The sequence below is a fragment of the Bolinopsis microptera genome, chromosome 3, assembly GCF_026151205.1.
Source record: "Bolinopsis microptera isolate Bmic1 chromosome 3, MBARI_Bmic_1.0, whole genome shotgun sequence".
Taxonomy (NCBI): Eukaryota; Metazoa; Ctenophora; class Tentaculata; order Lobata; family Bolinopsidae; genus Bolinopsis; species Bolinopsis microptera.
This window is the reverse complement of record NC_087074.1, coordinates 12144466-12167700: the sequence shown is the minus strand read 5'-3', so window position 1 is coordinate 12167700 and position 23235 is coordinate 12144466. Positions and strand designations below refer to the sequence as shown.

Genomic DNA, 23235 nt, shown 5'->3' with positions numbered 1-23235 from the left:
ACGTTCGTCCAGTTTCCTTCAATCATGTGTTTCCAGATCATAACCTCGATAGTCAAATTGTTTGTGGCAGTCAGGAATGTGGTTAACATGTCTTGATTTCTTTCCACAGCCCAAACTGGAGATTAAGTGAAGCCGGCTTACTAAATTGAAACCACCAACTTTCTATAGTTACTTACTTCCGGCTTCTTCTCTTCTTTTTTCCTGCACAAAATATCGGTTCAGATAGTTGATTTAACCAGTTAATAAAGTTGTTGAAATATTGAGCATAAAAACGAGAATTTGGCCGTAGTTAAACCATCCCTGTACAATGAGGAGGAACTTCGGTGTAATTAATTAACGCATAGCTGACGCTTCCTAAACAAATAATTAAAGGGGAGTGGTCTATTGCGAAGAAGCAGACTTTTGTCGTCAACGTAGCCCCCTTTTTCCACTTCATATATCCAAACCCGATTACTTATTCCCTACGATATTTTTTTCCCTCGGCAATTATAGTAGGGAAAAAGATTTGGCATTCTTGAAGTTTGAATATACTAAGTAAAGATCTTAATATATATATGTATATTATTATCATTGGAGGACGTTTTATTATATATATATATCGTGTATAAAAGGGTAGTTCAAAAATCAACTAATTTACTTATTTTTGCCAAATTTTACCCCAGCCGTGGGCAGTTGTCTGCGGACAGTGGTCGGGCTTTCTTTTCCAAATAAAACATGTGTGCAGCTCTTTTTCCCCTGTATATATAATGACGTACAATGTATAATTTTAAGACACGATTTATTTGATTGAAAGTCCATTTAATATATTAACGGGTGATACTCTTAAAATATTTGATCCAAACGAGTCCGACTCGGCGCGCGTCCTGGTAGGTTATAAACCTACAAGTAATATGCCCAGTTGGTCTCCGATATTGATAAATTTTGTACCAAAAGTTGCCTCTAATGTCTATTGTATAAGTGTGCATAATACAAATTCACCGTGCAGCACGATAAGGTTGATTTGTATGCAGGCTTCCTGTGCGTTGCAAGTGCGTAAAAAGTAAGAAAAATGGATAACTTTCGCTTAAATTGTAAATGTTAAAATGCTTAATTGACGATGTTAATCCTTCGCAGATCGACGTGGCCCATACCTAATACACGAGACCAATTGTGCATTTCGCCGATCTAACGAGAAGCACTGCACTATTGCAATATGATTGTAGGTTTATAACCTACGAGGACGCGCGCTGGAACAAATACAAAATATTTTAAGAGTATCACCCGTTAACAATAAGAAATTGATGGCGAGTGAATTATTAGCATACGAAAAGTACATTTTTCAAATTGCAAAGTACATTGTTTCATGTTTAATGGGTTAATTCATAATTGACGATGTCAATTCATCTCAGCTCGGCGCGGCACAGTAGCGCATCTCGCCGATCTAGAGAGAAGCCTCATTGAGTTCGCGGCGCGGCACAGTAAGGCATCGCGCTACAATTACTGGGCGACGCTCACATGCAGCTCAGCTTGACATTCCACCAAATTTTTATATGTTAATGAACATTATAGTATGGGGTCCCCAGGTAACTTGAAAAGAGCGCCGCGCACAGGGACTGGCGTGTCAGTTAACAGGTAATTTTAACAATGTGCTTACGCTTACTACATGATCAGTGATGGCGTGACGTACGCACTTGTTTCACAATGATGGACACACGCTATGTACGTGTTTGTAGGTTTATAACCTACCAGGGTCCAGGACGCGCGCCGAGTTGGACTCCAATATAATATATGGAACAGATATTTTACGAGTATCACCCGTTAATGTACGTGTGTGTATTGTGTACAGCAAGCGCGAGGGCTCTGCACTTAAGTTATAATATTAGCTATCAATGCGCGGCACTAATGCGTCCGCCGAAGGCGCCAAAGGAATTTATTTGTGAAACTTGTAGCGCGATGTACTGCTGGGCCGCGCTGCGCATCAAATAATTTTTCTCGAAACCACATCTTCGGTAGATCAGCGAAATGCACCACTGGGCCTCGTGGAGCAGCGAAGTATTGATTGACATCGTGAATCAAAGTTAGTATGTAGTATAAATGATTGGTTCCAGGTAAAATAACAAATATAAGCTGGTCAAGAATTTGGGTTGATTCACAATATCAATCATTTACAGTTTACCATTTACAGCTCCGAGCGTGCTAAATCACTTTACAGTCGATCTTCAAGATTTTTAAAAAGGGCACTAGACAGTTGAAACCAACTTGAATTAATGTATTTTCGGACGCTGATTCAGAATAGGGTAAAAATGCTCCTCTGGCAAGATATTGGCGAAAAACTGTCTTGATCACGTGATATGATATGACCATATTATAAGGCCAAGGAAGTTGGTCGAATTTCTCGTTAGGGTTGGGGTTTCAGCATATGCTTTTGTCAGGGATTGGGTTAGGGTTAGGTTTGGGATAAGATAAGAGGGTTAAAGTTTCGAATAGTCGTTCAGTCACTGTACTGTACAGTGACTGTACACTCAAAATTAATTTAAGCACGTCAGAGTTGTTTAATTTTATGATGTGTGACTTTCAGCTTCTATGATGTACACTGATAATATTGAGCGGATGATGATCAATGATTATAATTAATTCCTTTACACTCGATCAACTGTCACGTGCCTGTTTTAACACATTGTCTTGATGGTCTTTTGTGCTTTGTTTTCCTTTACCTGGCCCTGGTGAGCTCAGGTTTTTTGACAAGTCGAGCCCAGATCCGCGATCGCCACCCAGTAATGAAGGACTGTTCGAAATCCTAACCCTCTACACTGACCCCAACGTTAACCCTAGCCCAATCCCTAACTGAAGCATATCACATACGTTTAAACCCTAACGACCTTAACGAAAAATTATACCAACTTCCTTGTATGGTCATATCACATGATCGAGTCAGTTTTTCGCCGATCTCTCCAGGGGAGCATTTTAACCCTATATTAAGACGCAATGAATCTACCGGACCACGATGTATGGGGACTTGGCACCCCATGGCAACATCGTTACATGGTGTGGCAACATCTGTTACATCGTTGTCATATGTCATGTGAGGTGATTCGGAATCAGCGTTCAAAAATATATCTATTCAAGTTGGTTTCCACTTTCAGGGATCTTTTTAGAAAAATCTCTAAGTTCGAGTGTAGAGTGATTTAGCACGCTCGCTACTAAGCTGTTGATCTTTTCCTGGTTCCCCTCAGTGTAATTCGTAGCATATCAAACCTGAATCGTATTCTTGGTTTATGGTGGTTTATTGTTCATATTTTTTTATCTGTAAAATGTATCAGCTTTATGTGTCATGACTTGGGTTCATTTTTTTTATCCCCTTTTCAAAATACAAATAAAATAGAAAATTATACATCCAATAAAAAAGAAACCGGCATGAGTTACTTTAAAAGATTTTCCTCTGATACCTCAAACAGGGTGCTCTGAAGTAGATTGAAGCATAATCTGCATAATCTGGAACGAATTTTGTCTATGATGAGAGATGAGACACCCTTATATCAAAGAAGGTGTGCTCAAATGCTGACAGGGCGAATTCAATTCACTTACAAGTTACAAATTGACAAGCAACACCTAATATCTAACTGTTAAAGTAAAGTAAAGTGAAATTAAAGTAAAATTTATGACATCACATCATCACACATGCTTATTATCGCAATTGAACAAATACTGTACTTTCATTCCATCCGGCAAACAGAATCTTGTCAATTGACTTCTCAAACACAACAAGATTAAGATTCTTTGTTCTCAATAACTACTCAAAGTAAGTGATGATCATGCGACAGTTGTGATAGTCGTGATAGTCGGACAATGTTCGCAATTGTCACGTAATAGTTCAGCAAAGTTTCCTGTAGTCACAGGATGGTTGTAATAGTGAGGCTGATTTTAGCTTTCCGCAACCCAAATTTCACTTTTTTGACTGAATTTTTCTTGAATGACCATCTAGCAAGTTTACTGAGGACGGCACAAGACACGATTAAGGTGCTGAAAGTTCGATTCCCAAAGATAGCTTTGATTTAAACGGAAAATCTTCATATTATAAGAAGAGATTTTGGAAGATTTTTGAAGGAACCTTATCTGTCGTCTTGTTGACCGACATTTCGCGGTTTTCACTCAATTTTTGACCTGTGACCAATCAGTGAGGTCGGTGAGAGTGATTACGTATTACAAATTTTCTTTTTACCGTCTAGAATATTAACAATTTGACAATATTTTAATTCAAATTCCACTCAATTTCACTCTGAAAGTGATAAAATTTAGAAATTTATCGAATATCCGGTTATAATAGTAAGTAGTTTAGAAGGTGCGTGGCCGGATATCATAACAATGATTTCGGCTCATCATGATAGCATGATCAGGGTAGCATGAAACATAGAGAAAAGTGTTTTTTAGGGAAAAAAGTCCAGGGGGGGGGGGGGGGGGGGTCAGGCCATGATTACATAATATTGCTGTCAGGAGGGGAGGGGGGGGGGTTGGGTCTTCATTATGGTTGATTATGGAGGGGGTAAAAATTGATAAAATATTGATTATGTAATATGTGAATGACCCCTCTGCGACCCAAATTTCACTGTTTTGACTGAATTTTTCTTAAATGATCATCTAGCAAGGTCACTGAGGATAACACAAGACACGATTGAGCTTTCTATTTCCAAAGAAGCCTTTAATTAACGGAAAATCAACAGAATAGAAGAAGAGATTTTGGAACATGTTTTGAAGAGAAGCTTCTTGAATGACCATCTAGCAAGGTCACTCAGGATGACACAAAATCATTTTCCTATAACTTGGGGCACTTGATGGCACAATTAAGGGTTACAATGCACTTTAAAATAGCAACCCGGTAAAAGTTTTGAAATATGGTCTAGGGGTAAGACAGTATTGTGATTGTATAAAATGGAGTAGAACTAATAAGTGTGGGTATTAATTAATAGTGCTTTCTATAAATCCAAGGTTGTATTTAGTTGAATTAATTATGGTAATTTTGTGTATTTGATTATGGTAAATTCTATATCGATTTCTTCTAAAGAGCCATCTCCGACCCTCCAGTGCAGACTGCAGCTGGAACTCAGAATACAAGTTATTTATACAATATCTTGAATTTGATTGTCTGAAATGGTTTCAGCCGATTGGGCTGATGGTTCATTTAGTTACAATTAATTTGCTTTTCAGCAATTTTGATAATATTCTGTTTTAGGATATCTTATAATGTTAAAGAGTAAAAGCTGGCACTATGTTTGTAATTATGTTTGCATCGTGGATCACAGCCAGCACAATTCACATGCACACTGTAGAATATAGACTGACTCTGCTCTAACACAGTGGCAGTAAATATAATTATAAGCTGGGTTACTTTGACAACAGTGAAAGTAAGTTCTGCATGTTGTAACTTATTTTACTGTGTTTTAAAAGCATGTCTTAATGAATTATATTACAAGATGGTCCTCGTTATGATAATCACAATCATGTAACCTTAGGTGAATGTAGATGTGAATTCCCTCCCCAATTTACCAACATCATGTCAATGATGGATAGCTTCGTTCCTCAAGAGGACTTACTTGGTGAGGCGTCTGCAGGCAACGGAGCAGCAGCAGTATCACCTTCGGCAACTTCGCCTGTTGTGCCCCCGGAGTTTGAAGATAATGAGAATGAAGAGATTAAAAAAATTTGTAGTGAAAATAATGGTGAACTCAATGAGTCTGAATCTGAAGTTACTTATTCAGCAGAACCTATAATTTCTCTGACGTAAGTTTGAATAATTACCAATATGTCCCTCGAACAAGAATCATTTTCACTGTATTGAATCACATTTTAGAAAATAAGTTTTTTATATTACTGTACATAAACAGAGATTGCATACGATGCCTGTTTTATGCTATACATCGTATTGGCATGCAGTAAAACTTTTAACTTTCCATTAATCTTGACATGCTTAGCATTTCAATTGAAATTGAAATAAGAATAAATAATTTTTTGTTGTTCAGGCCATTGCCCAGCACTGAAGTTCACAAGATGGAATCAGGGAGCTCTCCGGAGAGTAAGAAGAGTTTGTCACCGTCTAGGACACCGACTAAAGCTCTCTCCAAGTCACCTACCAGTCCTCGTAAAGTTAAAAGTTAGTTTATTTCTACTCCTTTTTTGGCTGATAAATGAGTCAAGCTCATCAGATGATGGCTCTTAACGAAGATGTTTGTAATTAATCAATCTTCTGAAATGTTATCATCTTATTGGTGACCAGCCCCGTCACCTGCCCAAGCAGCCCAACAACATTGTAGTAAATTTCTTGAGGTCGTGTTAAGGTTAAATAGTTTGGGTCAGGGTTAAGATTAGGTTTTGTGTAAAGGACCATGTTTGATTTCTCGGTTGAACACAAGATCCTAGACAGGGGTTCGTGGGGCAAGACGACGTGGTATAAATAGTTAATAACTCATTGGCTAAGTAATAAGTTAATGGAAATGTATTTAACCATGGTCTATCATACTACTTGATAAGAATTTTACAAAACGTCAACGTTACTATTAGGCATGCTACGAATAATGAATTGTATTTTCTCAGGTGCATCCCCCAGTACAACAAAGCGAGTGTTCTCCCCTGAGAATCACAGGAAACGAGTATCACAATTCAAACTCCGCGAAATGGAAAAGAAACGAGCATTGGACGAGCGAAGGAAGAAACAAGCAGAAGAATTGGAGAAGAAGAAAATGGCAATACTGAAGAAACACGAAGCCGCAGACCGCCGGGTAAATACCTAATAGGGTCGCTGTGTGGAACATATCACACATACTTTGAATTGTTGTTGACAGGTTGCCCTGCTGTGACCACCAGGTGTCAGCACATGGCGTCTGGTGATTATTATCTCACCGATCAAATCTCAGATCGTTCATTTCGAGGTTCATTCAGATTGTTTCATTTTGGCTGTCTGCACTGCTAAGTCGCTGTCTAGTACATTGCCACTCTCACTTCTACCCACTTGTTTGCCTCCGGTCCTGCAAACGTTGCATTCCAACAGGAAACAGATTACTGAAAATAGTGCTATCCACAGCAGGGCAAGTGTCAATGCAATGTGTACTGTTGCATATTTTAGAGCTCATTTCGTTGTGCTGCGCTTGTATTCGTGTATTCGTTCTTGTGTTTGGGTTTGTCGTTCTGCCAACTCAGATTGTATGCTTACATTTAGTGTACGCGGAATTACACATGAGTCAGGATTACATTTTTGGTATAATATGACATGGTTAGGGTAGAACATCAGTCATCGAGGATGGTTACGGCGAGATGCGGCAAAAGTTTCCGATATATGTTGTCTAGTTGGACAGTAAACTTCAACATACCCAATCGTCATTCTTGAAAATAGATCTAAACTCGAATTGCAGACTCAAATAACCAATCTAAATGTGTTAAATAAATTAGTAATCAATATTTCCTACCGATACCAATCATCAACTTGTAAATAAGTTTATTGTTGTAAATGATTTGGAAAATACATGTATTACTTTACCTTACATAATATTAGGAGCAGACTGGATAAATAATTTCCAACCGAACCGGGACCAGCTTAGCAATAGAAAATTCAGTTGAACGGACCGGATCTCGTGCAATCTTTCATTGAATATCTAATTGAATGAGCAGTGCAGATTGAGTTTAATATATATATTATATATATATAGATATAGTGGACATTCCTGTTCTGGTACACTTCTGCAAGTATTCTGTTTAGTCAAGAGTTTGTATTTCAGCTTTTACTGTAAAACACTAATCTGGGTTAAAAGTTAACCGGACAGCATCGTATTTCCGATGTACTCATTGATCCTGCAGCTTGATTGTTCAAATATCAACGTTAAACCTGTCTGTCAATCAGCCTTCAATTATTGTACTTCAGTATTTTCGATCGGGAATATCAACAACAAAAAATATCAATCGGCAATGTAGTCAAAGGGAGTCAAACCTAATACCTCTTTCTTTGTCAAAACAACATATATAATATATATGAGTAAAACTTATAGGTTTCATAAAACGTTGAACGTAGATATAGCACTGATCAAAATATACGGTCTGTTCAACATACGAACCGCATACTCATAGAGGCAAATAGCGATGGTAATAACCTATTATTAACCGACAGTTCCGATCTAGGGATGATTTAATCTTAATTCTGAGCTGACGTTTAAATAAGCCAGGCCGAGGTATTTATCACCTGTCCTTAAACTAGTGATGGCTGTGAGATGACATTGATCATGCCGTTTCTGACAGCATTTATATTATGTTAGGTATCTGCACTAAAGATTTGTTTCTCGCCTTAAAGATGATATTTTTTAAGGAGTTCTACTGGATTAGAATTTAGAGTTCTACTGGATTAGAATTTGGAGCATCGAATTTTAGCTGCAATATCGAAACTCAACGTCATGTCATAGCCAGTTTTCATGGTTCATCACTTTACTTGCTAGATTAAATGCTGGATTTGCAATGGTCAAATTCATAACACGGTGATTGTTTTATGAAGGAGCATTCAATTTTGAATCGTTATAATACCTTATACGGCTAAAATCACTTCATTAGTAGTTCGAGAATCATTTCTCCGTGGTTGTTCCAAAAACCGAACATTCGTTAATATATCTACTTCTCTGTAGTTATTATCGCATAGTTAAGAATGTAACTAGAATTTAAAGTTGTCTGGTTCCCCTCTTCTCGCCATGTCCGCTGACATCGGATCCCTATCTCCTGTCGTTGAGAGGCCGTCTCGAATTCCAAAGGTGAAACATGACATAAGCTCAGCATGTTGTTTTACATTATAATCATGTTATAGTACACTCAACAAGTGTACTCGGTGTAAATCATAGTAGTTAAACAACTGTCAAAACATCCTCCTTGTATGTTTTACAAGTTACAACCATCAACCCGCTTAACTTCAATCGCAATCTTACATATTTTGTATGAGCATACATTATGCACATACAAATTGTGTTCACACTGCACGAATGAAGCTAGCTACAAAAATACAACTGTGGTTTCCTTAACTGAGACATTCGTGTCTTAATCACTATAATATATTGTGATTGTATATATCATGTCCAACATTTCAGTTACAACAACGTTCACGAGCCAGCCCAGTAAAATCAGGTGCTTTCGGTTCCACCGTCAGATCAAGATCTTCAATGAGTCTCAACATCACCGCAGAAAAGCAGAAAACTGGGTTCGTCAACTTTTCCTTCTTTTTAAAAACTTTTTATACATAATATGTAGCACATTACGCTAGAATTAAAGGTTCTGTGGTGAATGGTGATGTAAGTATTCAAGTTTTTGTTTAGTCAAACTTAAACTTAACTTTAATCTACGTTTGTCAAGGATGTGGAGGTATATTTCTCCTGTTACCGATGGATCACTGCATCGCACCTTGTTGGTGGTGTATCTGTTTTTTTAGTGACCGTGTAACATACCGATAAATTTTCTTGTGATTTCTATATTACGTGAATAAAAGAAAAGTGATTTTTGATGGCTTATTGCTAATCTTAGTGTTTTATGTATCAATAAAATGTCCTACGATAACTACATGTATATGATATAGTAAAAGGTTTTTTTTTCTGAATAGATTTGATTTTTGAGATGATATAGTTGTTTGTTGCTGAATGTTTCACGTCAACTTTTAGAACCGCTCTCTGACATGGTTACTCCGGGGGGGGGGGGGGGGGTTATTCCCTGGCACTTTTGTCAGTTGCTATTCATATGGCCGGCGCGGCATTCAAGCACATTATTTTATTTCATAACCATAAAACATAATAAGATAATAAAATAATCATCGTCACAATAATAACATAGTAATATAATATTATGTAATTATAATTTGATATAATCATGTGCGACTAGTTTAGATCGTAGTAAGCCTTTATCTTCAACCACTTAAATATCACTGCCGCATAATTCCCCATAATTAATGATGTTAAAACGACGCCAACATATTGTTCAAAGAGCCCTTGCCTCATTAAAGTTGTTCATTCTACGTATTGCCGTACTATTACATTTAAATGCACATGAAACTGTTTACAATTATTATACGCCGTTCATTGAACACTTTTGTGCTCTTTCTCAAAATATATCAAATTATTTACAACTGTGTGAGATGGAACTAATTCTAGCAAACAGTCACGTGATCATGAATTGTAATGCCTAAAGCTGGTTATTATACACCACAGTAATTATAGTCATGATAATATGGCCATGGGTCGTTATTATCTTATTATATTTACGGGTCATCATCTAAGAAATTATTACTGGCTCAGAAAAACAGGACAGAATGTTCTTTTTAATCCTACTTTATTATACTAATCACATGAGAAACACTAATGCGAATGGAGCGTGACTCGACAAGCGACAACGTGTACAAAGTAATTATCAGTTAACGTATTATAATAATTACTCTAACAAAATCTTTTAAATATGAATCTTTAAACAAATATTTCCGGAAAATTCGCAATTTTAAGTGCAATTTGAATCGCTGTAAATGGATCTCGTATAACTCAAGCGCCTTCTCTGATTGTTGAAGTACACTCATAGCTCAATCTATTTTATTCTGCCAAGTAAGAGTCATCTTTTAATCACGCCCAAGTTTATAGCTTAAGTTTAATCTGTGCAGTGTGCGTTTTGCAGCTACATCTATCTGAGTCAGTACGTTATTTTATAGATCTGGGCGATTGTAACCATTTGTCTTATACATACCTAGCCCTACACTATTTAATCTCTTAGACGAGCAATCAAGGAGGGAGTACAAGTTGGAGGGATGGGACATTAAATCACCATTGTCACGTGATTGAGGTGATGTAATGTCTGCTTCTACTGTGAAACGATCTCAATGTCATTAAAGTAGAGAGCTTTCTTGATCTCAGTAAAGGTAGTGAGTGTAAGAGTTTGTAAGATACAAACTCTAACACTCATTCAGTACTGTGAAAAGTATAGATTTGGTTATCATCTACAAATGGAAATGCCTATTTACATGTGCTCCTTCATAAATATCATCGCACTCTTTCACACTCACAGCGTCAATTGTTATTATTATATTAGAGTCTATTTTTACTTCTTTGTGATGATTTTCCTGCTGTCTATGTTCACTGCTTTCACCATCAAGTTATTCTCGAAGTTTCTATAACATGTCTCCTTTCTGCTTTCACCATACAATACGTTATTCTCGAAGTTTCTATATTATTAACAAAGTCAGCTGCCGTTATTTGCTACAAGGAAACATACATATAGTATAGTCATAAGTACATAAATATCTAATTGTGTATCAATAAGTCAATCTCTTTCAGCTTATAATGTCTATCAGGAAACTGTACCAGAAGATATCAGTACACTGACTTAAACTGTAATTATTGCAACATCCTATATGTTGAAGAGGCAATTTTAATATGCAAATATGTAAGAACGCCTAGTTTGTAGTACATATACTGCTCCTATATTAGTAAGTACTCCCGTATTAGTCGATCAGAACAGAATTACTACTGGTATAATGGTACATGGTTAATATACATAAAATGTCAAGTGTATTTGTTGAGTTCAGCTCTGAAGTCTGAACTCAAATTTGCACGAAGGCATTTTTAATAATTTTTATTAAAGTTCCTGATAGTTTGCTAATGTAAGCAAAATTCATGGCTTACAATAACATTAAATATGATTTGTGTATGCAACGCGAACGTTATATTTTTCAAAACAATCCTAAGACTAAAAGATTTGCGGCGTTGATTCTCAACTCTCAAGCTTTTAGGACTTATGTAATGTTTATCCTTAAAAACACCCTCAAACCATGTACAATATATTTATTAAAATTTACATTCAATATTTTACACGATAGGTTACTACTCATCACACGACTGCTCTTACACACAATATTATAGAATAAATAAATCACCTAGTCTTAGTGACCTTATATAACAGTAAATAGTACGTAACTCCATGAGTGTGTATATTTGGTAGGAAATTTGACATTGTTAAATTATCCTAATTTTTGAACAACTATAAAATTTACGACTTGAAAGTGACCAAACTGGTATAATACTGGTCTAGTACTGGTCTATTGCTGGTCTAGTACTGGTCTTACACGTAAAAATAAAATCAAAAATACACGTGAAATCGGCCGTCTCAGGTTATCTTTTGTCAAAAATGGACATATCTTTCCCGGAAGGTTAGTTCTAATCTAGGTTCAGTTCGTTCTCGAATAAAGTGTTCTCTACTAATCGGAAGTTTTAAAATACGGTTAACTCACTCATATATATATATATAATATAGGCTATATTACCACAGAGTGCAAGCGTAATAACTGAGATAAGATAACACATGTGGTAATCATACCACCTGGTCACTTTACAACAACTTCAGGTTAATCACAAGTATAGGTTATGACAGAGTCCTCTGCTGACTACTCCTCTAGTACATAAATAATATCCAGTCTGTACTCTGACACGTAGTATCACGTGATTTGTAGTAGTATCCAGTAGTAGCATCACGTGATCACACTTTAAACAGCCCACTAATTATATCGTTCTGCAGATTTTTATGCAGACCAAGTCCGGCCAATTATAAGGTTTTATTTCTTATCTTATATTATGAGCATGAGCATTTATATCCGTAATATGACTGATAAATATTTAATGTACAACGATTTTGCACCTTTAAGTTGCAGTCAATGACGTCTGTCCTCAACCATAGTCCTTTTTAATGCACTGTTAATGCTGCGAAAAGGTTCAAAGGTTGTCGCCTCAATGAAATTAAGGAGACGCCCTTTTCCATCCAGCTAGGAACTGGTAAATCAATGCATTACAAAACGCAGCTAACTCAAAAACGTTCGTGTTGTAAAATGGTACAGCTTCGGAAATTTAAAGATAAGCATTCAGCTCGGATCATAGGCCTAGTACACTTCCCAGCAGTGAAACATGTATTTATGTGTGGTTCGAGGGTCTCGAGAAGGAGATGACAACTCCAGTATATGAAAGTATGAAGGAGATGTATTACCATTCATATTTTTATACCGATTCCAGGTTATGGTCAAGTTTGAGATTTATTTGTACAACGTTTAAGAATTTTAATTGTAGTTTTAACAATAACTGTGTAGTCTTATCTGTATAAATAATAATTTCAAAAACTATTTAAAAATTACTGGTTAAAAACATTTTACAATCGTAAAAACATAACAAGTTTATAAACTGAGTTCACACTTCACACGGCTGTATCTGCTCGTACCCTTCTTCTTTCGTTAGTCCTTTCTTCTGCTGGTGTCACATTCAATAGAAGAAGATAGGATGACAAACATGATGAAATTGTAATCACCGGATGACATATTCGCTCTCGAAGGAAGCTTCTAAATTTCGGAATCATAACGAAGTAAATCAAAAAGTTTATCGTGACATTGAAATAGTAGCCGGCTGTGCATATCCTGTAATATGTTGGACTTGATAATAGACCAACTGTCAAGTCGTCGTTTGCTCCTAAGGAAAAAACAGAATAAGACAGGATGTAAATAGTTTGAGGCAGAGTTGATATAATGAAGACACCCGCTATGAGCAATACGGTTACTATTCCCTGCCACTGAAACTTTGCTCGAGTTCGTTTTGCTGCCTTAACTGATTCGTACAGTTGGTATACCAAAATCCCTTCTGCTATCGCTATAACCCAAGGAACACATTGACTGATGAAAAGACGGCCTAGCAAAATCCAAGTGTTGGTCGAGAAACCGTAGTCGCAAGTATATCCTTTGTAGTTGACGAAAAAGTCACCGTTGTCCGATGCAAGAAACAAAAATAGGTAGAGCATAGCCAAGAACCAAACAGATGCGATCACCTTGATGTGTCCCTCCGTTCTTGAAAAAGATCTGGCCTTCAGAGGGTATTTGAGAATGAGTAGTCTATTAGTGGCCATGCCACAAATTAGGAGCATATTAACTGAGTAGAAATAGTTCAAAATGTAGACTGAAAAGACGCAGTACAACCTCCCAAAGATCCATTTGTCTTGAATCGCACATACTGAACTGGGCAGTATAATGCAAGCAGTAAATATGTAGTGGCAGATCGCCATTTGTTCAATATAGGTGATGATCATTCTGTGTACTTTGATAGCCCGGTATTTTATGGAACCCACTAGAATGATCGTGTTTGCCAACAAAGATACTAAGACCACCATTATTAAAAATCCTGCCCAAGTGTATCGTTCTCTGTCGCTTAGCAGACGGAATGTTATGATGTTGGCAAAATCTGGAGACATCTTCGTTCGTCTTCTTACTGTGTGAAAGTTAAATTAATTAACTATATAATTGTAGGTATTCCATCAACAAATTATCATTATGTCTCTTTTATCAATTCATTTCTGTCGGATTCAATTACCGACAAAATTGATTCATTATTTGCACCTTATTCTCGGCGATAGTTATGTACATATTGCTGGAAAGTCATGAATGGATCTGTTTACAAAATTTCTTTTAAGAATTAACTCTGGTAAGCAAAGTTTGCCATCAACCAAGCCATAAATTTGATCCGCTGACCCCAAAAATTAGGGACGCGTAGCTTGAAATTGGTGAAATTGAGCCTACTCAGATATGGATTATACTGGGTGGCCTAGCAGTTTAAGCAGCTGTAGGATCTAGGGAAGATTAGAAATAGTTCATCAGACATGGCAAATAAGCTGCAAATCACGTCGCTTGGTAAATGCTCTGTTTTAATTAAAGTGCAAGCCATGCTCTAACATTGTCTGTGACTAGAATTATCTGTATAATCTACGTTTGACATGATAAGTAGGATCTGTCATTTATTTAGGTTTAATTAGCGTCGTGAATCTAAACATAAGGTAGTTAGCCTGGAGAAATCTGCAGAATCAAAAAGTTCTTCAATCTATAAATTTAAAACTCGAGGCAAGCCAAAATAACAGTTGTATCAGTGATCATGTATACATGGTATGGTTCAATTACCATGATTTATCTAGATCAGAACATCCAAATTTACTAGCAAAAATCTCATGATCGGATCTATAGTGTCACAGCAGAATAAGCAATACTTATATCCCTAAATGAGTTACAAGTACGTGCTTTGTCCACATTTAAAGCTAAAATTGTATGCATTTTATCGGCCGACAATCAAAGTTCGATAACTAATCAGCTAATCATTTGGATGATTATTGTAGGAAACCATAACAAGAAAACATATAACCAATATAAATTCAAAACGAAAGTCGTGTACAGCAAGATGATAGTCAATCACTCACGGCAAAATGAAACACATGTAAACTGCAACACACTAAAGTAGCTCAATCAACTTCCTAAAACAGAGATAATTTTACGGGCAAAACACCGTGAACATCACCTACCACCGCGTACCTATGACTTAATTTCTAAATTAAATTACAAGTTACGCTAACTGTTCGGTGACATCAAGTAACAATCAAATTTAATACTTCAGGGTGGGAGGTGGTGCACTGCAATTAACTGATAGATTATAGAATGTAATATGATGTGTATTATGTGAAAGTAAAACTATTTCCTAGAATAAGTTTCCAAGAATAAATAATCTCTAGTCACATACAGTATAATACAGTGAGAGGGAACTCCCCACTAAATTAACATCGGCGGAGGAATGTATACTGACTGGTGGAATGTATACTGACCAGCTGCTACTGTAAACAGCTTGAGAGTGGAGAGTGGAGGAATGTTGAAGAAGTGATAGTATTAGTGATGACTTGTGAATAAGCTGGTACACTTGAGGTAGCAGCGAACAAGTAGCCGGAACAGTTGGCGGCTAATAACTGGAGGTATTAAACTAGGTGGTTACTAGGTGGTTACTGGGTGGTTACTAAGTGGTTACTAGGTGGTTACTAGGTGGTTACTAGGTGGTTACTGGGTGGTTACTAGGTGGTTATTAGGTGGTTACTAAGTGGTTACTAGGTGGTTACTGGGTGGTTACTAAGTGGTTACTAGGTGGTTACTAAGTGGTTACTAGGTGGTTACAAGGTGGTTACTAGGTGGTTACTAGGTGGTTATTATGTGGTTACTAGGTAGTAACTAGGTGGTTACTAGGTGGTTACTAGGTAGTAACTAGGTGGTTACTAGGTGGTTACTAGTATTAATCCTCCTCACCCAGCATTAGGTTAACCGTCCCACAGTCCCACACCCACTCATGACTCAGTTCAATAACCAATTCATCAAATCAGGACCCTGGATATTGGGACAGCCACACTTCTTCATATTAATACCACTGACACCTGTAAATGTACCGTATACCACCTGGATAATAAAATTACTGGTATTCCTCCTCCCCGCTATGTAATGGCAGGTTGAGGTACGTTATTTGATCCGTGACATAGATTCAATGTGCTGTTGTTGTTGGGACCGCGGTAAATGGTAATCCCAACATATGATAGCTGGTCATTTCGCCTTTGTTACTGTAATGTAGCGGTGACGTTGTCTGGCCAGGTGATGGGCGTGGGGCTGGGTAATCTGTATCACCTTTTATAGGTGTTACGTGGCCGAGTAGTGGTAATTATGGTTATATGAAATGGAATACAGTATTTATATCCTTAACGTATCAAGCTGATGTGAGGGTGTGCCCCCTTAACATACAATGGTATAAACTTCACCACACTGGTATAAACTTCACTACGCACAGCACAGAGCACCGAGATTGAGAATGTAGCATACAAATGTAGAATCAAAACAAAACAAAACAAGTATAAATAGATGTAACATTATCTTCTAATAACGGTATAACGGTAAACTTATTGTTAAACTAGTAATCACATACAAGTTATGATAAGCACGAAATACAATACAATGTAACGTATATTATATTGTTTTACACAATGTGTATTGTGTTCAAGTAAAAGTATTTTCAATACTCAATTATCAAAATTAGAGTTAGCGTACAGTATTCAAACCCGTTACTAAAAGTTACTTATTCGTTACTAATAAAAGTTTTAGCCTTGGTTGGTGGTATAGAATTTATGAGCGATTCAGAACCAAAATTCGCCATTATATAAGACGTGTCAATTAGATTTAGTTTTAGATTGAAATATCTCGTTATAAAATCAGACAAACTTGTAGTGAGTATCGAAAGAAGATAATTTTGAGATAGTTTCAATCATTATATTTTAAAATTTGTCCGTGAACAAAAAGTTTTCCATAGATCAGTTTTCCATAAATCAGTTTTCCATAAATCAGTCAGTCAGTTTTCCATAAATCAGTTTTCCATAAATTTTTAAAAGTGTCTTAGCCTTGTCACTCTCGAACAGCAGAATGGTATTTGCACACATTTAGAGATGGGCAATGCAGATGTTTGCTCAAAACATCGATGTCAATGTAATTGTGCTTATTAATCTTATGTATAATGTAACTCTCACAGATAAGATCGTCAATTAGAGAAGAACATTTGTTATAACTCCCAAAAAAGAAGAAGAAGGTCAGCAACAGGAAGGACTTTATTTGAGAACGTGCTGTTTATCACGTATTGTTGTAATGAATTACTGACGCGTTTTGGTAGTTCTATTGTACTATGTCTGTTCCATTTCCTAAAATGGCAAACATCTCTCTTTATTGAAACAATTAACAGAACATCTAGCTGGAAATAGATATTGCAAACAGTAGCTAGTAAACTTTAGACGGCAGACTTCTGAGTACAATAATCTGTGAGTCCGAAATATACGAGAATTTTAAACTTATCGAAGAATAACTTTAGATATCACCATACAGTACAGTACATTACAGTACATTACTGTATTCAAAGTGCAGAATTCTATATGAGCACATACTTAAGACCTCTTACATTCTTTATTGTATTGAGATTGTACACCAACCTCCAACAGACGTATAGAAATTATCAGTGGTCTATGTGTTGCAACAAATACTGCTTTAATATAATCAGCAGTGAGAGGTTGTGCAACAATTAAGCAACTTGAGTACTGTGATTATGTTTTGAGCATGTTATTTAGGGCTCACAGCTATATCAACTGCTTGATGACTGATTATCATGATTATGTGCGAACGAATTAAATTGGTCAAGCCCAGAAGCTCGAATCACAAAACTGACGACACACAAACACATGCTAATCAACAACGTAGGCCAATGGTTCAAAAGATTATATCAGAATGTATGGTCATCTCACGTTATCTTTCAACTAACCACCAACATACCATACACTAGAAAAGTATCCGAAACAAAATACCCCGAATATTCTCCCGTAACATGATATCACTTCAGGTCAGTACAGAACTTGTCCAGTCCCAAAGTGCAGTTGCGCCCGCACAGTACCACACCGCGTTTAAAGCGCCCAGTCTCAATGGGGGCCTTGCCAACAAGTGGGCCTGTACACACTGTGTCACTGAGAAAATCTGTTACCCCGGCCCCGAGATCTACAAAAGGTTAGTTTTATATTTAGACAGCATATCATATTATGTCCCCCCTGTATGAATGTTGCAACATCACAACATGGCGATTAATTAAAACTATCTCTCACTTAAAGTTGACTGTTTCGCAATAGTTTACTGGTTGCGCCAGAGTATAAACTCGAAGGTATGCTCATTCGCACTCGGTTGCAGGTGGCATTTAAATCAGTATGCAACAAGGCAATATGTCATCACACTATTAACAGTACAACACCCCTCTCCCTGTTTTACTTAACGTTCTTTACTTATCACTCGGTATATTTAGAGTTAACGTCATTTTGTTTTAAAAGGTACAGTTAGTCAGCCCGTTATAAAACAAACTAAGAAGGATGAGGATAAGAAGAATACGATGAAGAAGAAGGTTGATATGAAGAATCTTCTGAAGCCTACCAAAGTTTCTAACTTTACTCCCTCTGGTAGAAGAACTCCTGAAGGTAAATTAAGTGTTAATTGAGTATTGTTATAACTGTGCCTTAATTAGATGGTGAATTTTTCAAGAAGCCTCAACAGTGCATTAATTAACGAATATTCCATAACCTCCAAGAAGTCTAAACCTGACTGTAGGTCACCGTGACGCCTGAAAATTACAGACAGTGAGGTAGCCGGCAAATACACGCGTTCTACTCCATGTTAACTATAAACCACTTACTGTCCCGACTATAGTGTAGCATGCAGGTGGTCACCATATTGTATAATGCATGGTAACATATGTCCTGAGGCCCAGTGCGTGATGTAATGCTGTCTTTTACTCGGAGGATATAGAGGCTACACACTGTAAATTTGCATGTTAATGAAACTAAGGGAGCTTGAATGTTCATTGTACACTACACCTATTCTTAGGAATAAGTGTAATGTTAAAGCAATCATATTTGATATTTGGTATTGTTTATAGAAGTATAGCCTCCCAGCGCGGCTCCCTTAACTTTAGAACTTGCTAGAAGGAACATCACAACAAATGTCGCTGTACTGGTCATTCTTATAAACAGTCACCTTAGTAACAAATATACGTTAACCCAAGTTAGGGATATTGCATGAGAAAAGCACGGCTATCTCGTGGACAACGGGCTAGTTGCTAGGAACCGGGATCATTTGTTACTAAATGTAATTACCAACTTGTACACAGTTTACTAATACAGCACTATAGTAGTACTAATGCAGTACAGAAGATAAATCATGGTACATTTGATCCTTTTCAACCAATAAGTAGAACCGGTGGTTCTTATATTGAACTCATACCTTAACCTTGATGCAAGCAATTCTAAATTTATTTGGCCGGTTGAAAATCGCTGTCGTATGTTGAAGTGACGGATGCTTGTCCAAATATATGCAACTGTTTTTCGACGTAAATTCAACATGCAAGTACGATAATATACAGTCATAAAGTTAATAGAAGAATTCTCATTCGTATCTTATAATTCATCTATTTTCGTAATTGTTTATCAAAGTTATTCATTGCGCGACACAATAATGAAGTATGAACACTGACCGACGAGCATGCAATGGCTGTAAATCATGGATCTTGGGACACGAAGAGTCCATTTTAGAAGGCGTTTGGAGCGCGCATGGGTTTCATTTATAGCTTTTATGCGCACCAACAGATTTAGAATTAAATAAATATAATAAATATAAATTTCAATTCTATCGATCGCGCGCGCGCTTTCGATTCATTTCGAACCTTCAGTATATTTCACATCGCATGATCGATTTGATGCTGGCTTTTACAATTATTGAAATTTGAATGAGTTAGTATACTAAGGAATCGAAAGGAACAATCTCAATAGTCTAGTTTGGGTAGGCTCAATGAATTGTAACAATGATACTCCAAACATAATTCGTTGCAGATTCCTCCAAACCGAACACAAAGCCGAGAACGTCCAGTATGAACAGAAAATCAGCAGCCACTCAGTCAAAGCCAATAACAGCACCCTCCAAAACCTCTGCTCCAAAACCTCGGAGATCATCAGTTGGCAAAGCTGACCCACGGCAACATACACCTGTTGAATCACCAACCAAATCTGTTATGAACACTTCAATGCAGGCTAAAGGTAATTCAATAAGTTAACTTGAAGACAAGATAACTTTAATCTTAAGAAGATAGATAATTCAATTATTCTATGGCTGCAAGTTTGAGTAAACTGCAGTATGAGGGATTGATATTCTGATAATTGAAATCACTGATTTTTATCAATAAATTGACTAATGAATGTCTATTTTAAACAGTGAACCAACAAGAGGAAGCAAAATTACGACTTGAGGAGGCAAGGAAGAAAGCCCGCGAAGAACGGGCCATAAAGGAGGAAGAAGAAAGAAGGATTGCAGAAGAGAAGAGGATTGAAGAAGAGAGGAAACGTGCTGAGGCTGAGGAAGCTAGGCTGCGAATGTTGAAAGAGAAAGAACTAAGAAAGTAAGCCAAATGCGAATCGTGGATTTATATCGTTACTACAATATAAGCGTTTCCTGTGATCGCCCCAAATTAAAAGTTGCCATACACTCGTACCTTTATCATCTAAAAAGTTCCATTTCTAGAAATTTAGTCATAGCTGATTCTTTATTCAAATCTCATATCTAGCGAATTTTCTAATTGAAATCCCCAGCCTGACTTATCTTGTAAACAGGAAACAAATGGAAGAAGATGCGGAAAGAGCCCGAATAGCAGAGTTCGAGCAAGCAGAGCAAGAGCAAAAGGAGCAGGAGGAGCGGATTCGTGCCGAGCAAGATCGTCAGGAGTCACAGCAGCGGGACGAGCAAGAGACACTGCAGTTACAACGCCGCAAGGCAGAAGAGGAACGCTCGGCCCAGGAAGAGGAGAGGCGTGAACGACAGAAGGTGAACTTCGTTTGATTTAAGGGCTCGCTTAGCTGTTTGCTTCCTTTTTGTGATCTAAACATTTTTCAGAGAGTTTCATTACCAATTTAGGGTAACACGATATATTTTTTAGAAACTGGACGCCATTTTGAAGAGATCTTCGGTGAAACTCGAAACTGCTCCATCGGTTTGTACTTTAATTTCACATTACCTGAAAAGACTTGATTTAATAATAAGTCATTTGCCCGTTTACGAGTGTTTAAGTCGATGAGTTACCTGGAAATAAACGAGATCATAGAAATGTAAAATTATAAAATATAGAATTTTAATGACTTTTATTTCAGCGCGAGATATCAGCTAATGCCAGTGCTATTCTCGCCAAACACAACATCAAGCTTAATATACCATCCGCATCAAAACAAGGGAAACAGGACAGTCAGGACAGCTCAGATGATGCTTCAAACGAGGGCAATAATACTGGAGAAATGAACTCTAATGTAGATCAGATCTCTTGTGACGTAGAAAAGGAAGAATTTCAGCCGGAACAAGTTACCCAAGACGAAAATCTTGAGAGAGAAATTCCTCGAGAAGTTATTCCTCAGGAAGAAACTCTCGCGGAAGAAACATCCGAGGAAGTAATTCGTGAGGAAGAAATTCGCGAGGAGGAAATAAGCGAACAGAATACTCCTTCACCGGATAATGGCGTCGATCAGAATGTTAATGACAATATATTAATCGATTTTTCGGATGATCTCGACGATTCAGTATCAGAGGGTCCTACTAATAATAACAATACCCTCGAAGAGCTGAATAATTTTAACGGCGACACGCGGCTAACTCAGGACCAGGACATGTTAGTAATGTTATCGGACGAAAAGCCTGTCAACAACGAATACATCGAAAATCATCCCGATTCCGCGGTACGTATTGATTTTAAAGATACGTTATTTGATTGCAATTGCCTTATAGCTAAGGATAGAATTAGTTCTGGTTACGGTCTAGCTAAAAAGTTTAAATTTTTGTCAACGTCGTCCTTCACAAACGAGATGTGTTAGTTAACAATTCTTTCTTCAGAGTACGAAAGAAGCGAACGAATTCACGATCGGGATAACGTCGCCAGAAGAGTTGCAACTGTCAAATGTGTTGTAGCGAAGGAGCTTCGTCCACCGAGATTTGTTTACAAAGATTTATGTTTTGTTTTATTTATCGCTGCATCCGGCCGATTGCTTAACTTGCTAGTAGGTAGAGCTGAATGAACGCGGAAAAAGGATTTTTGCTGTTCATAATGGTTGCCAATTTCTTCTTGATTAATATAGTTGACTTAACTGCGGTTTGAATTTTAAGTATCACCCATTTTGTTGCACTCACAAAAACAGATAGGACAGCATGACAAAATTGTGCAGTTTTTAAGTTTTGTAGCAGTTCAACTAACACTCAGACGCTATAATATTTGATTTAAAGATTATAACTAAAATTAAAATGTTTTTTTACAAAGCTTTTTTAAACAAACAGTATATTTTTATTCAAATCTTAATGGCTATTGGGTAGATCTTGAACCAAAAAGGGAAACTTTTGAATAATCTGAGGAATTGATTGTTAGGCAGATTTGATTGGTACATTGAGAGGCGTGGTGGTTAACATTTAATTTGATTTGCAATTTGTGAATTAGATTACTTTGTTTTGAGGAGAGCTATATATTCAGTGTTTCGCTTTTGTGCTGTATTAACTTTATTTGTTTTAGATACAACAAGGACTTATTATTCGATGTTGAGCCAAATTCTAGACCAATTCTAGGTCCAAAGCTCTTCTAACAAACTAGCCTCAACATCGCAATAAAATTATCTGGAAATAACTTAGGTCTTCTCAGTGCAGTACAGACTTTCGATTGTATCTCAGTCTACCAGCCTTTCTCGGGTATGGCACTTTTCATTGTCGATTATATGTTTCATTCCCAGTAACTGTTGTTTAATTGGCCGCTCCCGGTCCCATTTGTCAATGACAGGCTTATCCAATCATAACTT

General features: G+C 37.0%; 1 protein-coding gene across 1 annotated transcript in view; it reads left to right on the top strand.

Moving 5' to 3' along the window:
• LOC134812098 (inner centromere protein A-like) overlaps positions 1–22663 on the top strand; it is a 115488-nt gene extending 92825 nt beyond the window's left edge. Inside the window, exons 2-13 of the mRNA XM_063819282.1 lie at positions 5487–5754; positions 5994–6124; positions 6565–6749; positions 9087–9196; positions 18225–18385; positions 18700–18843; positions 20251–20454; positions 20630–20813; positions 21025–21235; positions 21348–21401; positions 21559–22134; positions 22289–22663. Coding sequence (XP_063675352.1) covers positions 5528–5754; positions 5994–6124; positions 6565–6749; positions 9087–9196; positions 18225–18385; positions 18700–18843; positions 20251–20454; positions 20630–20813; positions 21025–21235; positions 21348–21401; positions 21559–22134; positions 22289–22363 — 2262 coding nt within the window. The 5' untranslated portion in view covers positions 5487–5527 and the 3' untranslated portion in view covers positions 22364–22663. The remainder of the gene's footprint in view (positions 1–5486; positions 5755–5993; positions 6125–6564; positions 6750–9086; positions 9197–18224; positions 18386–18699; positions 18844–20250; positions 20455–20629; positions 20814–21024; positions 21236–21347; positions 21402–21558; positions 22135–22288) is intronic.
• The last annotated feature ends 572 nt before the right edge of the window (positions 22664–23235 follow it).